This window comes from Nicotiana sylvestris, chromosome 11, assembly GCF_000393655.2.
Source record: "Nicotiana sylvestris chromosome 11, ASM39365v2, whole genome shotgun sequence".
In the NCBI taxonomy this organism is placed as follows: domain Eukaryota; kingdom Viridiplantae; phylum Streptophyta; class Magnoliopsida; order Solanales; family Solanaceae; genus Nicotiana; species Nicotiana sylvestris.
Genome location: NC_091067.1, coordinates 163570605 through 163586088, shown reverse-complemented (window position 1 = coordinate 163586088; position 15484 = coordinate 163570605). Strand labels below are relative to the sequence as shown.

General features: G+C 37.0%; 2 protein-coding genes across 2 annotated transcripts; both read right to left on the bottom strand.

Annotated features, from left to right (window-relative positions):
• Positions 1–1071: 1071 nt before the first annotated feature.
• Positions 1072–1851, bottom strand: LOC138881943 (uncharacterized). The gene is made up of 2 exons (XM_070162248.1): positions 1329–1851; positions 1072–1259 (listed from the first exon to the last, which is right to left on the bottom strand). Exons 1-2 carry the CDS (start codon positions 1849–1851, stop codon positions 1072–1074), a joined length of 711 nt encoding a protein of 236 aa, XP_070018349.1.
• A 2324-nt stretch (positions 1852–4175) lies between these two features.
• On the bottom strand, positions 4176–14852 carry LOC138881941 (uncharacterized). The gene is made up of 4 exons (XM_070162247.1): positions 14757–14852; positions 5482–5874; positions 4782–4898; positions 4176–4448 (listed from the first exon to the last, which is right to left on the bottom strand). The coding sequence occupies exons 1-4, from the start codon at positions 14850–14852 to the stop codon at positions 4176–4178; spliced, it is 879 nt and encodes a 292-aa protein (XP_070018348.1).
• Positions 14853–15484: the final 632 nt, after the last annotated feature.

Genomic DNA, 15484 nt, shown 5'->3' with positions numbered 1-15484 from the left:
TTTCTTCAAAAGGAGATTCATATTCGCTACCCCGATCACTTCTTATCATTTTGATCTTTTTGTTTAGTTGTGTTTCAACTTCACTCTTGTATTGCTTGAAAGCATCAATTGCCTCATCTTTACTATTAAGTAAATAAATATAGCAATATCTCGTGCTACCGTCAATAAAAGTAATAAAATACTTTTTCCCACCGCGAGATGGTGTTGACTTCATGTCGCAAATATCTGTATGAATTAAGTCTAAAGGACTTGAATTCCTTTCAACGGACTTATAAAAATGCTTAGCATACTTTGATTCCACACATATTTGACATTTAGAAGTAATGCAATCAAATTTTGGCAATACTTCTAAATTTATCATTTTTCGCAATGTTTTGAAGTTGACGTGACCTAAGCGTGCATGCCATAAAGTGTTTGACTCAAGTAAGTAAGAAGAAGCATTAACTTTATTGATAGGAACTGCTATTACATTTAGCTTAAAAAGGCCCTCATTCAAGTAACCTTTTCCTACATACACATCATTCTTACTTAGTACAACATTATTAGAAACAAAAATATATTTGAATCCATTCTTGACAAGAAGTGAGGTAGACACAAGATTCTTGTGAATTTCTGGAACATGGAGAACTTGGTTTAGAGTCAATTTTTCCCGACGTCATCTTCAACGCAATCTTGCCAACTCCTTCAATTTTGGCTGTAGACGAATTTCCCATGAAAATTGTCTCGTCGGGGTCCTGCGGGGGCATAGGAAGAAAATAACTCCTTGTTAGCACAAACATGGCGGGTGGCTCCAGAATCAATCCATCATTCTTTAGGATTTCCTACCAAGTTGCATTCAGACAACATTGCACACAAGTCCTCCATTTATTCATCATTTTCAATCATGTTAGCTTGATTCTTCTTCTTCTTCTTATCATTCTTTGGTGCACGACAATCCACGGCCTTATGCCCAGATTTTCCACAGTTGTGGCAATTACCCTTGAACATTTTTCTTGCTTGGGTAATTCTTTGGTCCAGAAGCCTTCTTTCTTTTCTTATTTTGTGGCGTCTCCTCAACAATGTTAGCCCTTATTATTGTCGAGTTTCCACGTGACTTCTTTTCAGCATTTTGTTGTCTTCTTCTGTCCTCAAACGAACAATCAAGTCTTCAAGTGCCATCTCCTTCTGCTTATGTTTTAGATAGTTTTTAAAGTCCTTCCACAACGGAGGTAACTTCTCAATGAAAGCGGCGACTTGAAAGGCCTCATTTATGACCATACCTTCAATAATAAATTCATAATTAATAACACAATAAATCTTATTGATAGAATTATTGATTCGGGTCATACCTTCAGCAAGGAGATCATGCACAATGACTTGTAATTCTTGGACTTGAGTTATGACCGACCTAGTATCAAGCATCTTGAAATCCAAAAACCTTGCAGCCACGCAATTCTTAAGTCCGGCATCCTCAATCTTGTACTTCTTCTCAAGCGCATTCCATAATGCTTTTGAAGTTTCCATGACACTATAGAAATTGTACAAGCTATCTTCCAAACAACTCAAAATGTAGTTTTTGCACAAGAAATCAGAATGTTTCCATGCTTCAGTTACCACAAATCGTTCGTCATCCGGAGTGCCTTCAGCCAGGACTGGAGGATCCTCCTTGATGAATCGCTGCAAACTCAACGTAGTCAGATAGAAGAGCATCTTCATTTGCCAATGTTTGAAGTCAATATCGGAAAACTTTTCGGGTTTTTCTGCTGGTGCCATAGCATGAGCAGGAGTTGAACGGCTTGACGAGGCAGCAACACTCGTAACAGTAGCACCCATTCCTGCAACAATTCCATTAGTTTGGTTTTCATTCGACATGTTTCTGTAGAGTTGGAAACAAAACAGAACTTTGTCAAATCAGTGAAGCTTTGATATCTTCAAACATAATACCAAACCAAACACACAACACGTAACAATGGTGAAGTTTTTATATACTTCAAACCCGTACATTTCTTATTCCGGTAAAGTTTTGTTATACTTTAAACCGGACAAAACAATTATTGGAGTACAAAGCACGAAGGCTTTAGTCTCCAAACCAGTATACAAAATATAGATAACAGTTTAATATATATTTCAACACAGAAACGTTAGATTATTTAAAATTCCTTAAGCTTGTGAACGCTATTGTATGAAAACACAAAATTAGAAAAACTGTTAAAAGGAAAAAAAACTGTAAAAACAGAAAACTATAAGAAATATTCCGAGTCCACAATTTGCTTGTGCGTCCTTAAGGAATTTTAACCCCCTCACACGTTGCCAAGGTAATGGATTAAATTCTTCCAGGATGAAATGGAATAAACCTTCCTGCAACAGTGGCAATACAAACTGCAGGATACCAACGAACTCAAAGAACGGAGCAAAATCACACTTACAAATTTTAGAAGAGATTCTGCGAAGTAAAATGCAGGATTTTCAGAAGGAAGGAAGTTCTATATCTGTTTTAGTGTATCGAAAAAGAAGCCATGCCTCAGAATTTATAGGCAATTATCGAAAAAAGGTGTGATGTCTGTTCAGGAAAAATTGTCTGTTCATGAGGGAAAGCAATGTTCAGCAAAGGCTTTTGGATTCTAGTTAATTCCGTTAATGAACTGTGGCATTTATTTAATTATTAAATAATTAATTAAATAAATTTTGTCCAAAAATAATCTTATCGATCGTTTTCCAAATCCAAAGCCGAAGCCGAAGCCGAGCCGAGCGAGCGACGACGACGGCGCGAGGGTTCATTCTCTTCAACTCCTTTTAAGAGCTCTAAGAAGTGATCCTATATTTATACACACAAGTGTAGTTGTCTTTCACCAATGTGGTACAAAGTTCATGAAAAAAGCTCACTTGATTCAAATTTTCATTTCCCTCTATTTTATTTCCCACCATTTCCCAATTCACACTCTTAGATTTTAAAGCCCAATGCTTAAAGTCTTTAAAGCCCAATGCTTAAAGTCCAACAGTAATTTCAATGGAAAGCTAAATGTTAACATGTTAAGACTGTCTTTGCTATGTTAGTTCACTGATTTCACTTCCTTGTTGAGTGTTGGTATTAACTCAATTGATAAAAATTTGCTCTAAAGTTCAAACATATAACTCTAACATTCAAGCATATAACCTATAATTTTTCGACCCCACTTGTGCCACATGTCTTTATATTACTGGTTCTTCTTTAATTACTTGATCCTACATTTCTTTTTGTTGCGGCAACCAAATGTATATAGTGTGAATAAGTCACAACTACTATAACAAAAATTATGACAGCCACCAAATAATAAATAAGACAATAAATCAACAATAAAAGGAATACCAGAATTTACGAGGTTCGGCAAATTTTGCCTACTCCTCGGACACAACCAATATTTTATTCCACTCCAAAAATACAAGTAAAATAATACTAAAGAGAGAAGATACAAATTCCTTAAGAAGATAAAAAGACAAATGAGAGGTGTGTTTAAATCCTAAACATTAAGCCTCCTTTTATAGGGAAAAATCCCAACCAAAAATTGTCACCCACCGATGTGGGACTTTTGACAATTTCAACAAATCTCCACCTTGGCAAAATTCCACATCTTCAATTTTCTCTCAATAACAAATTTTGGTTGTGTCTTCATCTTCATCTTCAATCTTCAGTGTTCAACAATGTTGATCAAATCCAAACAATATTGAAACTTGACCGCAGTCACCACCTTTGTCAGCATATCAGCAGGATTCTCTATTGTATAAATTTTCTTCACCGTGACTCCACCTTCTTCTATGATTTCTCGTACAAAATGATACCGAACATCAATGTGATTCTTCCTTGCATGATAAACTTGATTCTTTGCTAATTGAATAGCACTTTGACTATCACAAAAAATTGTGATACTTTTTTGTTCAACACCAAGCTCCTTTAGCAACCCCTGAAGCCAAATTACCTCCTTCACAGCCTCTATAATAGCCATATACTCTGCCTCTGTTGTAGACAAAGCAACTGTTGATTGCAAAGTAAACTTTCAACTAACTGGTGCCTTTGCAAAAGTAAACACATAACCAGTAGTTGATCTTCGTTTATCCAGATCACCCGCAAAATCTGAGTCACAATATCCAACTAGAGACTGATTGTCTTCCTGCTCAAAAACTAACCCGACATCTATAGTATTATGAATATACCATAGAATTCACTTCACAGCTTGCCAATGCTCCTTTCCTGGATTATGCATATATCTGCTAATAACTCCAACAGCTTGTGAAATGTCAGGTCTCGTACAGATCATTGAATACATCAAGTTACCAACAACATTTGCGTATGGTAAATTTGACACATACTCTCGTTCAGCTTCATCCTTTGGCGACATAGTAGTACTTAGATTAAATTGGGGAGCAAGTGGAGTACTAACTGGCTTAGTCTTTTCATCTATGCCAACACGTTGTAATACTCTTTTTAAATATTCCTTTTAAGATAAACATAGTTTCTTTGAACGTCTATCTCTTATTATCTCCATGCCAAGAATCTTCTTTGCCTCACCCAGATCCTTCATCTCGAACTCCTTCTTCAGTTGAATCTTCAACTTATCAATTTCTTCCGAATTCTTGGAAGCTATCAACATATCATCAATACATAGGAGAATATATACAAAGGGACCATCTTTAAGCTTGTGCAAATACACACAATGATCGTATTTTCTTCTCTTGTACCCTTGCCGCAACATAAACTCGTCAAATCGCTTGTACCATTGTCTAGAGGATTGTTTCAATCCGTACAATGATTTTTCAAGTTTTCATACCATATTTTCTTTTCCAGCAACTTTGAATCCTTCTGGCTGAGTCATGTATATTTCCTCCTCCAAATTTCCATCTGAACTAGTTCCAAATCCAACTGTGCTACCAAAGCCAACATAATTCTAATGGAAGAATGTTTTACAACTGGAGAAAACACTTCATTGTAATCAATTCCCTCCTTTTGAGCATATCCTTTGGCCACCAATCTTGATTTGTACCAAACATCTTCTTGGTTAGGAAATCCTTCTTTCTTTGCAAATACCCATTTGCACCCAATTGCTTTCTTTCCCTTCGGGAGATTGGCCAATCTCCATGTATGACTCTGATGAAGGGACTGTATTTCATCATTCATGGAAATCCTCCACTTATCTTCTTCTGAACTTTGGAGTGCGTCTTTATAAGTGGTAGGAACATCATCAGCTACAATCGTATCTATTAGATGAACAGGTTTCGTTATTTTTCTTTTTGGCCTGCTGGTTGCTATTGATTCAAGTTGTTGTTGAGGTTCCTGAGTTGGAATCTCCTCTACTGGCTCTCCTTCCAGAGGGTAATCTTCATTTGTTTCCTCCTCTGATTCTTGTGTAGGAAAATAAATTTTCCCTCAAACTCCACCTACTTAGAAGCACCTTCATTTTGTTTGGTATCTTCTGTTACTTTATTTACCATAGCAGATTCATCAAAGGTAATATCCCTACTGAATATTACTTTCTTTGTCATAGGACACCATAAGAGATATCCTTTGACTCCAGAAGTAATTCCTATAAAAATAGCCTTTTTTGCCCTTGGATCCAATTTTGACTCTGTCACATGATAATATGCAGTTGAGCCAAACACGTGCAAAGAGTCATAATCTACAACAGGCTTTCCATACCATTTTTCAAATGGTGTCTTGCCATCAACAGCAGCAGATAGTAAGTGATTAATGAGGTGGCATGCATATGTAACTGCCTCAGCCCAAAATTCTTTGCCCAAGCCAGCATTGGATAACTTACACCGTACTTTCTCCAACAAGGTCCGGTTCATACGTTCTGCCACTCCATTCTGTTGTGGTGTATGTTTGATAGTGAAGCGTCGGACAATGGCATCATTTTCACATACCTTATTGAAATGAACATTTTTGTATTCACCTCCATTGTCTGTGCGAATACACTTGATCTTCTTGCCTGTTTGATTCTCCACCATCGTCTTCCATTTGAGAAAAATTCCCAACACTTCATCTTTGCTCTTCATTGTATACACCCACACTCTTCGGGAAAAATCATCAACAAAGGTTACAAAATAGTGCTTCCCACCCAATGAAGGTGTTTTGGAAGGACCCCAAACATCAGAGTGTACATAATCCAAAATGCCTTTAGTATTATGGATCGTTGTACCAAATTTAACCCTTGTCTGTTTCCCTTTAACACAATGCTCACAAAACTCCAAGTTGCAAGCCTTTACTCCTTTTAACAATCCTTGATCTGATAGAGTTTTCAAGGATTTTCCTCCAGCATGTCCCAAGCGCATGTGCCATAGCTTGGTTGCTTCTGCCTCTTTGTCGTCACTGGATGTCACTGTCGCTGTCCCAATAACTGTACTGCCACGATAGCGGTACATATTATTATTCTTCCGATTAGCCTTCATTACCACTAGTGCACCAGAGCATACTCTCATCACTCCATTTTCTGCAATGATTTTGAACCCTTTTGATTCTAGGGCTCCCACAGAGATGAGATTCTTCTTCAAATCCGGTACATATCGAACATCTATCAATGTTCTGATCATTCCATCATGGTTCCTTAATCGTATTGAACCAATGCCATATGAGGTAAGAGGGCTGTTATCCGCTGTGTGGATGACTCCATATTCTCCTTCTTGAAATTCCACGAACCAGTCCCTGTTGGGACACATATGATAGCTACAAGCCGAGTCCATCAACCATATGTCTGATGATGTTGATGACTCTGTTGTAACTAATGAGAAGTCTGAATCATCACAATCAGCTACATTTGAATCCATAATGGCCTTTCCATTATTATATTTGGCCTTATTCTTCAACTTCGGACAGTCTTTCTTCCAGTGCCCTTTTTCTCGACAAAAGGCACATTCATCTTTGCTGGGTCTGGATCTTGACTTGGATCTTCCCTTCTTTGTCCTCGTTTGATTTTGAGGACGACCCCTCACAAATAGTGCTTCTCCTTCTCCGCCCTTCTGTTTTTCTCGCTTTCTTTGTTCATAGCTGTACAAAGCCGAACAAACTTCTCTGAGAGAAACTTCGTCATTTCCATGGAGTAGAGTAGTTTCAAGGTGCTCGTACTCATCAGGAAGTGACGCCAACAACATCAAGGCCAAGTCACCATCATCATAAGTTGTATCCATATTTTGCAAATCTGTGACCAACTTATTGAAACTGGTGATATGTTCATTCATCGTGGTACCAGGAACATAGGTGAAGTGAAACAGTCTCTTCTTCATGTACAATTTATTTTGACTGTTTTTCTTCAAAAATTTATCCTCCAGTGCTTTCCATAATTTACTTGCAGAAGTTTCCTTTGTGTATGGATATTTCTGCTCTCTAGCAAGGTAGGATCGAATGGTACCGCAAGCAACACGGTTGATAATTCTCCAATCTTCTTCTCCAATAACATCTGGTCTCTTTTCTTCAATGGCAAGATCTAGCCCTAGTTGAAAAAGGACATCTAGAACCTCGCCTTGCCACATCCCAAAATGTCCTGACCCGTCAAAAATTTCTACCACAAATTTCGCATTTGACACAATTCTTGTCATAAGCGAAGATGCCAATGATGACGTATTGTTGACACTTGATGTAAATTCTTCTTGTTTATTGTCTCCCATCTTTGACACAAATATTATTTTATAGCTGACGACACAAATCAAGATTATTTCCTTTCTGGTGTGGAAGATTAGACTAAGCTGCAACCATAGAGCATACTTAGACAGAACCTTGACTCAGTTACCAAGATAAATCTTTTCTGATGTGGAAGATCAGACTATGCTGCAACCACAAAGCATACTTAGATAGTACCTTGGCTCTGATACCAATTATTACAGAAATCAAATGTATATAGTGTGAATAAGTCACAACTACTATACCAAAAATTATGACAGCCACCAAATAATAAATAAGACAATAAAGCAACAATAAAAGGAACACCAGAATTTACGAGGTTCGGCCAATTTTGCCTACTCCTCGGACACAACCAATATTTTATTCCACTCCAAAAATACAAGTGAAATAATACTAAAGAGAGAAGACACAAATGTCTTAAGAAGATAAGAAGGCAAATGAGAGGTGTGTTTAAATCCTAAACATTAAGCCTCCTTTTATAGGGAAAAATCCCAACCAAAAATTGTCACCCACCGATGTGGAACTTTTGACAATTTCAACACTTTTAACCTTGATTATGGATAATTAACCATGCCCAACCCGATAAAATCCAACCATCTTTTAACGGGGCATTTGCATCTATACCCATTTTTTGTGTCACTTTTTAATTTGTGTCCGTTTTGCAAAAAAAATTGCAAGCGTACCCTCTTTTTCGCATAACTTCAGCATACGGGGCTGAAGTAGCAAAGACAATCACGCAAAACTTCAGCATTCTAGTAGCCGGGCCTGAAGTTCAGCTCAAGAGCTGAAGTTTTTGTTTTGTAACTGGCGAAGTTTTTGTTTTGTAACTCGCGAACTTCAACTCTAGATCTGAAGTTTTTGTTTTTGTGTTTTTGTTTTGTAACTGGCGAACTTCAGCTCTAGAGCTGAAGTATTTGTTTGTAACTGGCGAACTTCAGCTCTAGAGTCTTAGTTTACACGTCCACTGATTTTAACCAAAGAAAAAAGACTGTTTCTCTCTGTGTGCTTTTGTGTGTGTATGTGAAGTGAAAAAGAAGTTTCAAATGGACCTAATTCAGGGTTCTTTTACTAATGCTGCTCTGATTCTATAAACCCAATTTGTACTGTAAGTCCATTTTTTATAAGAGAACTACCCATAGGTCATTAAGCAGTAGTGGCAGTAGCAGCTGCTTGATTCATTACTCTTAATTAGTCATGGATTTCAGAATGGATTTCAGAAAGAGGTTGAGGGTGGATATAACTTTGAGGAGGAGAAGGAGAAGGAGAAGGAGAAAGGGGGCTGAAGTTGTTTTAAAAGTGGGTACAAGTTAAAAGGTTTTAAAAAAATCGGTATATATTAAATGGGGGCGACCAAATAGGACGCCCCGTGCAATTTTTGCGAATAACCGTAACTGTCCAAAGGCCCAAATGGATTATAAATTTTACTCAACAAATTGTAGAAATATGACACATTTTGGGGTAATCTTTAACCCTTGTTTGCCTCATGGGCAAAACTTCAATGCCAAAAGTTAAAAGTATTGCTCATAGGACAAGCGGCGGGGGGGGGGGGGACACTTATTAAATTTGAAGTTCTACCCATGGTGCATGTGAAGACAAATATTCAAGATTATCACTTTGAGGCCTATTTGTGTACTTCACCCAATTTTACTTCTATTACTTCAGATTACTTCAGAACTAAAGTTTATATGTTATATCAATAAAGTCACAGAATACCATTTAGTTAGTTGGTGTCTTTCGAGACGATTCAACAATTTAGGGCAATTAAAGACAACAAGATCTAAATTTTAAACAAATGTATTGGATAGTTATAACATGCAAAGTAAAGATTATTTTTTAAAGGTAAAGAATAGTCACACTATACAAATTAGGCAATAATAATGCCATGAACAAAATGCATGGAACTAAGACCATTATTACAACTAAATAGTATATCCGTACGACTTAAAAGTTCAAGTTTAAGCTGGGTTTAATGCTATTGTTTAAAGTAAATGTGCCAGCTCTACTTAACAAGGCTAATCAAATATTATAATTAAGTAATCTTTTTGTTCAATCAAAGTGTTCACATTATGATTTGGTATTATGGTTGTTGTGTCTGCTGCCAGATGTAACAATTTAAACTTCACCCTCTCCTCCAAACAAGGAAACCAATCAATAGAGAGAAAACTAAATAAGAAAATAGGGTGAAATTTTGAACAAAATTAATATAGCAAGAGTAAAGAAAACCAGCTGTTTATGACACCCAAAATAGCGGAAATTTCACTTTAAAAAAATGAAAATAGCTAAGAACTTCGTCGCTAAATCGCTCGTATCTAACAAAAAAATTTCATAATCTGTCGCTAATCCGTCGCTAAATAGAATTAGCGATAGATTTTCTGTTTAGCAATAGAATTTGTTCGTCACTAATTCTTATTTTTTAATAATTTTATATATGATCATGTTTGCCCATGTATGAATTGCATACAACTCTTCGTCGATGGGTGGGACTCTACCAAAACGCATGCAACATATGTAATCAATAGGAGCGCCCCTATCCACTCTTCGACTGTGTTGGTAATAATAAACACAACTACTTAATCAATCGGATCCGTCAAAACTATTTCCTCTGAATATAATAAGTCTCCTATTGAGAGATTTATTAGTGCCCTCTTAGAAATTTTATTGGTGGGTGGTTGGTTGGTAAGTCAAAAATTAATAATAATAATAATAATAATAGTAGTAGTAATACTAATAATAATTCAATAATAATAATAATAATAATAAACCAAAATAAATTTTTATGGAAGCTTTTGGTATTAAACTCATAAGATAGTAGGATGTACATTCAAAATGCAATCTTCCATAGATCTTTTGAATAATAAGTTAAGAAGAATTATCCATCATTGAATCAACTTCCTAGATATGCAATCTTCGTAATTAAGATAAAAAATCTTTCAAAGAACACTCAAACCAATTGTTGGACTCCAAGTAACCTAATGAGCTGGAAGTAGATAGCAAAAACCAAGACTTTGTACTTTAATGTTCTTTACTCAAATAACACCCCCCCCCCCCCAGAAAAAAAAAGTTAGAGGAAAAGTTAAAAAACAAATAAAACATGATACCATTAAGTTAATGCAACAATTATTTAAACCATTAATGTTTTGGATCCATAAGTGGTTACAAAGAAAACTTGCATGCCTAAATTGCAAGTTTAAAATATGTAGATAGCATGATAATTGCAGCCTTTTGGTAATAGAATAACATTTATTAGTCATGTTCCCTAATTATTGACAAGTTCATGAACTTACACAACAAACATTAAGGTTTATATATACTTGCAGATTTTGCAGAAAAAAGATCTACTTTGTTTGTTTTCAGTTTTTGTCTGTACTTTTAACAATTCCATGTTTTGAATCTCCTAGACAGTAACAATTGGCTTTGCAAATAATGCAATTCCTCATCCAACATCTGCCCATCATATTGTCTTACATCTGTTAGATTAGGTTTCACTTCTTTTCATGTCAACTTTTAACTGTTCTTTCTGAGCTCAAAAACTACATAGTCAACCATTTTTTGTTGCTAAGGATGGTGTCAGGACAGCTTGCGCATCTAAATTATTTCAGTGGATACTTGTTATATCACCAGCACAAGTATCAGATAATTCTGTCCAACTAATGCTTAGGCAGATGATAAGAAATTAATCACCTGAGATATGCCCATTATATTGTCTTGCAAGTTACATCTATTAGATTAGGTTTCACTTCTTTTCGTGTCAACTTTTAACCAATAAATATTCTTTCCGAGCTCAAAAACTACATAGTCAACACGGTGTCGGGACTCGGGTAGCTTGCGCATCTAAATTATATTATTGGATACTTGTTATATCACCAGCATAGGTATGGGTAACTCTGTCCAAATAATACTTAGGCAGATGGTAAGAAATCATCTGATTTTCAAAGTTTTTATTCGCCTCATTGATCGCTAGGTTACAATATAGTCAACGGCTTTGAGGACTAAAATCAATAATATGTACAATATAGTGCATCTTGATCTAGGTCAACATGTGCTTACATATTTCTTAAATGTTTGGGATTTCATTAATTACTTCCAAGAAGTTGGAAGCACATCATAGTGATTGAGTATTAAAGAAATTAACTAGTTCTAATAAGAAGTTATGCTATGACCTGTTAGTCCGTCAGTATTATCAAAACTGCCTATATTAATTATTTGCTTTGACAAGAGATTGTCAGACAGAAATAGTGTCTTTTTAAAATAAGGTTTTAGGCACATGCAACAAGCAAATTATGAAACAAACAAGGATCCTTTGAAAATCAAAATCAAATATACTCTCTCCTAGCAATGGCTTAAATGCTAACACACAAAGCTCTAGTCACAAGGTAACTGCGTAAACAAGAGACTCTAGTCAAAAAAACTTTTCTTTCATTCAATTCTATAGGCGAGATTGGAGGTTTGGAGACAAACCTCGGAATCTAATGGTTTCAAACTGAGTAGAACCAAGACAAATTACTTGGAGTCACTATTAGAATTCCTGTAAAAAACGATCAAAAAATAGCGACCAAATTTGATCTATGGGAAAAAGCGACCAAAGTTGGTCGCTAAACTAGCAAAAATAATAAAATAAATTGTGGAAACCAAATAGCGACCAAGGTTGGCCGCTAAAGTAGTCAAAATGTTGGCTGGATTGGTCAGACGTTTACTGAGATTAGCGACCAATATTGGTCGCTAAAGTGGGACCCGCTTACAAAATTTTAATAATCATATTATTATTTTGAAAAAACTATAAAATAAAATATATATAATATAAAATTGGCGACCAACGTTGGTCGCTACATAAAGGCAAGAAAGGTAGCGACCAATTTTGGTCGCTTAACTGGGTTCCAATTATTCAATTTTAATAATTATATTATTAATTTAATTATTATATGAAATATAATTAAATCTGATTTAAATTTAGCGACCAACTTTGGTCGCTAAACTAAATTCATGAATAAATAGCGACCATAATTGGTCACTATTATGGTCAACAATGGTCAAAACTAAAAATCACTTTTGTATTTACTATGTCCAACAACAACAACAACAACAACAACAATCCAGTGTAATCCCACAAGTGGGGTCTGGGGAGGGTAATATGTACGCAGACCTTACCTCTACCCGAGGGGCAGAGAGGTTGTTTCCAGGAGACCCTCGGCTCAAAGAGGCAACAAGAGACACTATATTAGTACTATCAATAGACTCATAATAAAACAACATAAAATACCATAAAATCCATAACATAACATAAATACCATAAAAAATAAAGTAACAACAATATAAGAGATATAGGAAATACGAGAAAGATGTAAGGTATTAATACACAGCAGATAAAGCCCATCATCAGTAGTTGATCAATAGCATCCTAAGACTAACTCCTAACTGGCTAGTCTCACTCTAGTGCGCTGTAAAAAAGACATCACAATTTCCCCTAACCTACAACCTTAATGCTCGATCTCCACAATTCCCTGTTTAGGGTCATGTCCTCAGTAACCCTAAGTCGCGCCATATCCTGCCTGATCACCTCTCCCCAATACTTCTTAGGTCTCCCTCTACCTCTCCTCGTACCCACCACCGCCAGTCGTTCACACCTTCTCACCGGTGCATCAGTGTTCCTCCTCTGAATGTGCCCGAACCATCTGAGTCTTGCTTCCCGCATCTTGTCCTCCATGGGGGCCACACCCACCTTCTCTCGAATATCTTCATTTCTAATCTTATCCTTCCTTGTATGCCCGCACATCCACCTCAACATCCTCATCTCTGCAACTTTCATCCTCTGGATGTGTGAGATCTTCACCGGCCAACACTCGGTCTCATACAACATAGCAGGCCTAACCACTGCCCTATAAAATTTACCTTTCAGTAACAGTGGCACTTTCTTGTCACACAGGACTCCCGTCGCTAACCTCCATTTCATCCACCCCACCCCTATACGGTGTGTGACATCCTCGTCGATCTCCCCGGACCCCTGAATAAACGACCCCAGGTACTTGAAACTACCCCTCTTAGGGATGACTTGAGAATCAAGCCTCACTTCCACTCCCGCTTCCGTCGGCTCTGCCCCAAATTTGCACTCAAGGTATTCCGTCTTCGTCCTGCTCAACCTAAAACCTTTGGACTCAAGGGTATGTCTCCAAACCTCTAACCTATCGCTGACGCCACGTCGTGTCTCGTCGATTAGGACTATGTCATCAGCAAATAGCATGCACCATGGCACCTCCCCTTGAATATGATGCGTTATAGCATCCATCACCAGGGCAAATAGGAAAGGGCTGAACGTAGACCCTTGGTGCAACCCCGTAATAACTGGAAAATAATCGAAATCACCTCCTGCTGTCCTAACCCGAGTCTTAGCTCCATCATACATGTACTTAATCGCCCTAATGTAGGCAACCGGGACCCCTTTAGCCTCTAAGCATCTCTATAAGACCTCCCTAGGAACCCTGTCGTACGCTTTCTCTAGATCGATAAACACCATGTGGAGATCCTTATTCTTATCCCTGTATTGTTCCATCATCCTCCTAATAAGGTGGATAGCTTCTGTGGTAGATCGCCCCGGCATGAACCCGAACTGGTTGTCTGAAATAGACACCGTCCTTTGCACTCTCATTTCTACCACTTTCTCCCAAACTTTCATGGTATGACTTAGTAATTTAATACCCCTATAGTTGTTACAGATCTGGATATCGCCTTTGTTCTTATACAACGGGACCATTGTACTCCACCTCCACTCTTCGGGCATCCTATTAGTCTTGGATATAACATTAAGCAACTTAGTAAGCCATTCCAAGCCTGCTCTACCCACACACCTCCAAAGCTCAACCGGAATTTCATCTGGTCCGGTAGCTCTGCCCCTTCTCATCTTACGTATTGCCTCCATGACCTCATCGACCTCAATGTCGCGACAATCACTTAGTTCATGGGGGCTGTCGGCGTTCCTCAATTCACCTAGTACAATATCCTGATCCCCTTCCTCATTTAGAAGTTTATGAAAGTAGGTCTGCCATCTCCTCTTAATCTGGTCATCCCCCAACAAAACTTTGCCGTCCTCATCTTTTATGCACCTCACTTGGTCCAAATCCCAAGCCGTCCTCTCTCTCACCTTAGCGAATTGGCGTAATTTCTTCTCCCCGCCTTTGTTCCCTAGTTCCTCATACAAACGAGCAAAAGCTGCCGTCTTTGCCTCCGTCACTACCATCTTTGCCTCCTTCCTAGCTACCTTATATCTCGCAATGTATTTACTATGTAAATAATATAAATGTAAGTCGTTAATACTTTGGTAATACAAGGGATGAATAGTACTACGAAGCGGGCGTGTGTGTCTATATATACAATATATGTACTTACGCTATACTATGCACTAAGATAAGTGTATGAGGTAATACCGTATCGAATATAGCTTATATATATACATAACATGTACTTACGCTATATTATGCACTAAGTATAAGTGTATGAGGCAATACCGTATCGAATATAGCTTATATATACGTATCGAATACAGCTTATATATATATATATATATGTACTTACGCTATACTATGCACTAAGTATAAGTGTATGAGGTAATACCGTATCGAATACAGCTTATATATATATATAATATATGTACTTACGCTATACTATGCATTAAGTATAAGTGTATTAGGTATTACCGTATCGAATACAGCTTATATATATATAATATATGTACTTACGCTATACTATGCACTAAGTATAAGTGTATGAGGTAATACCGTATCGAATACAGCTTATATATATATAATATATATGTACTTACGCTATACTATGCATTAAGTATAAGTGTATTAGGTATTACCGTATCGAATA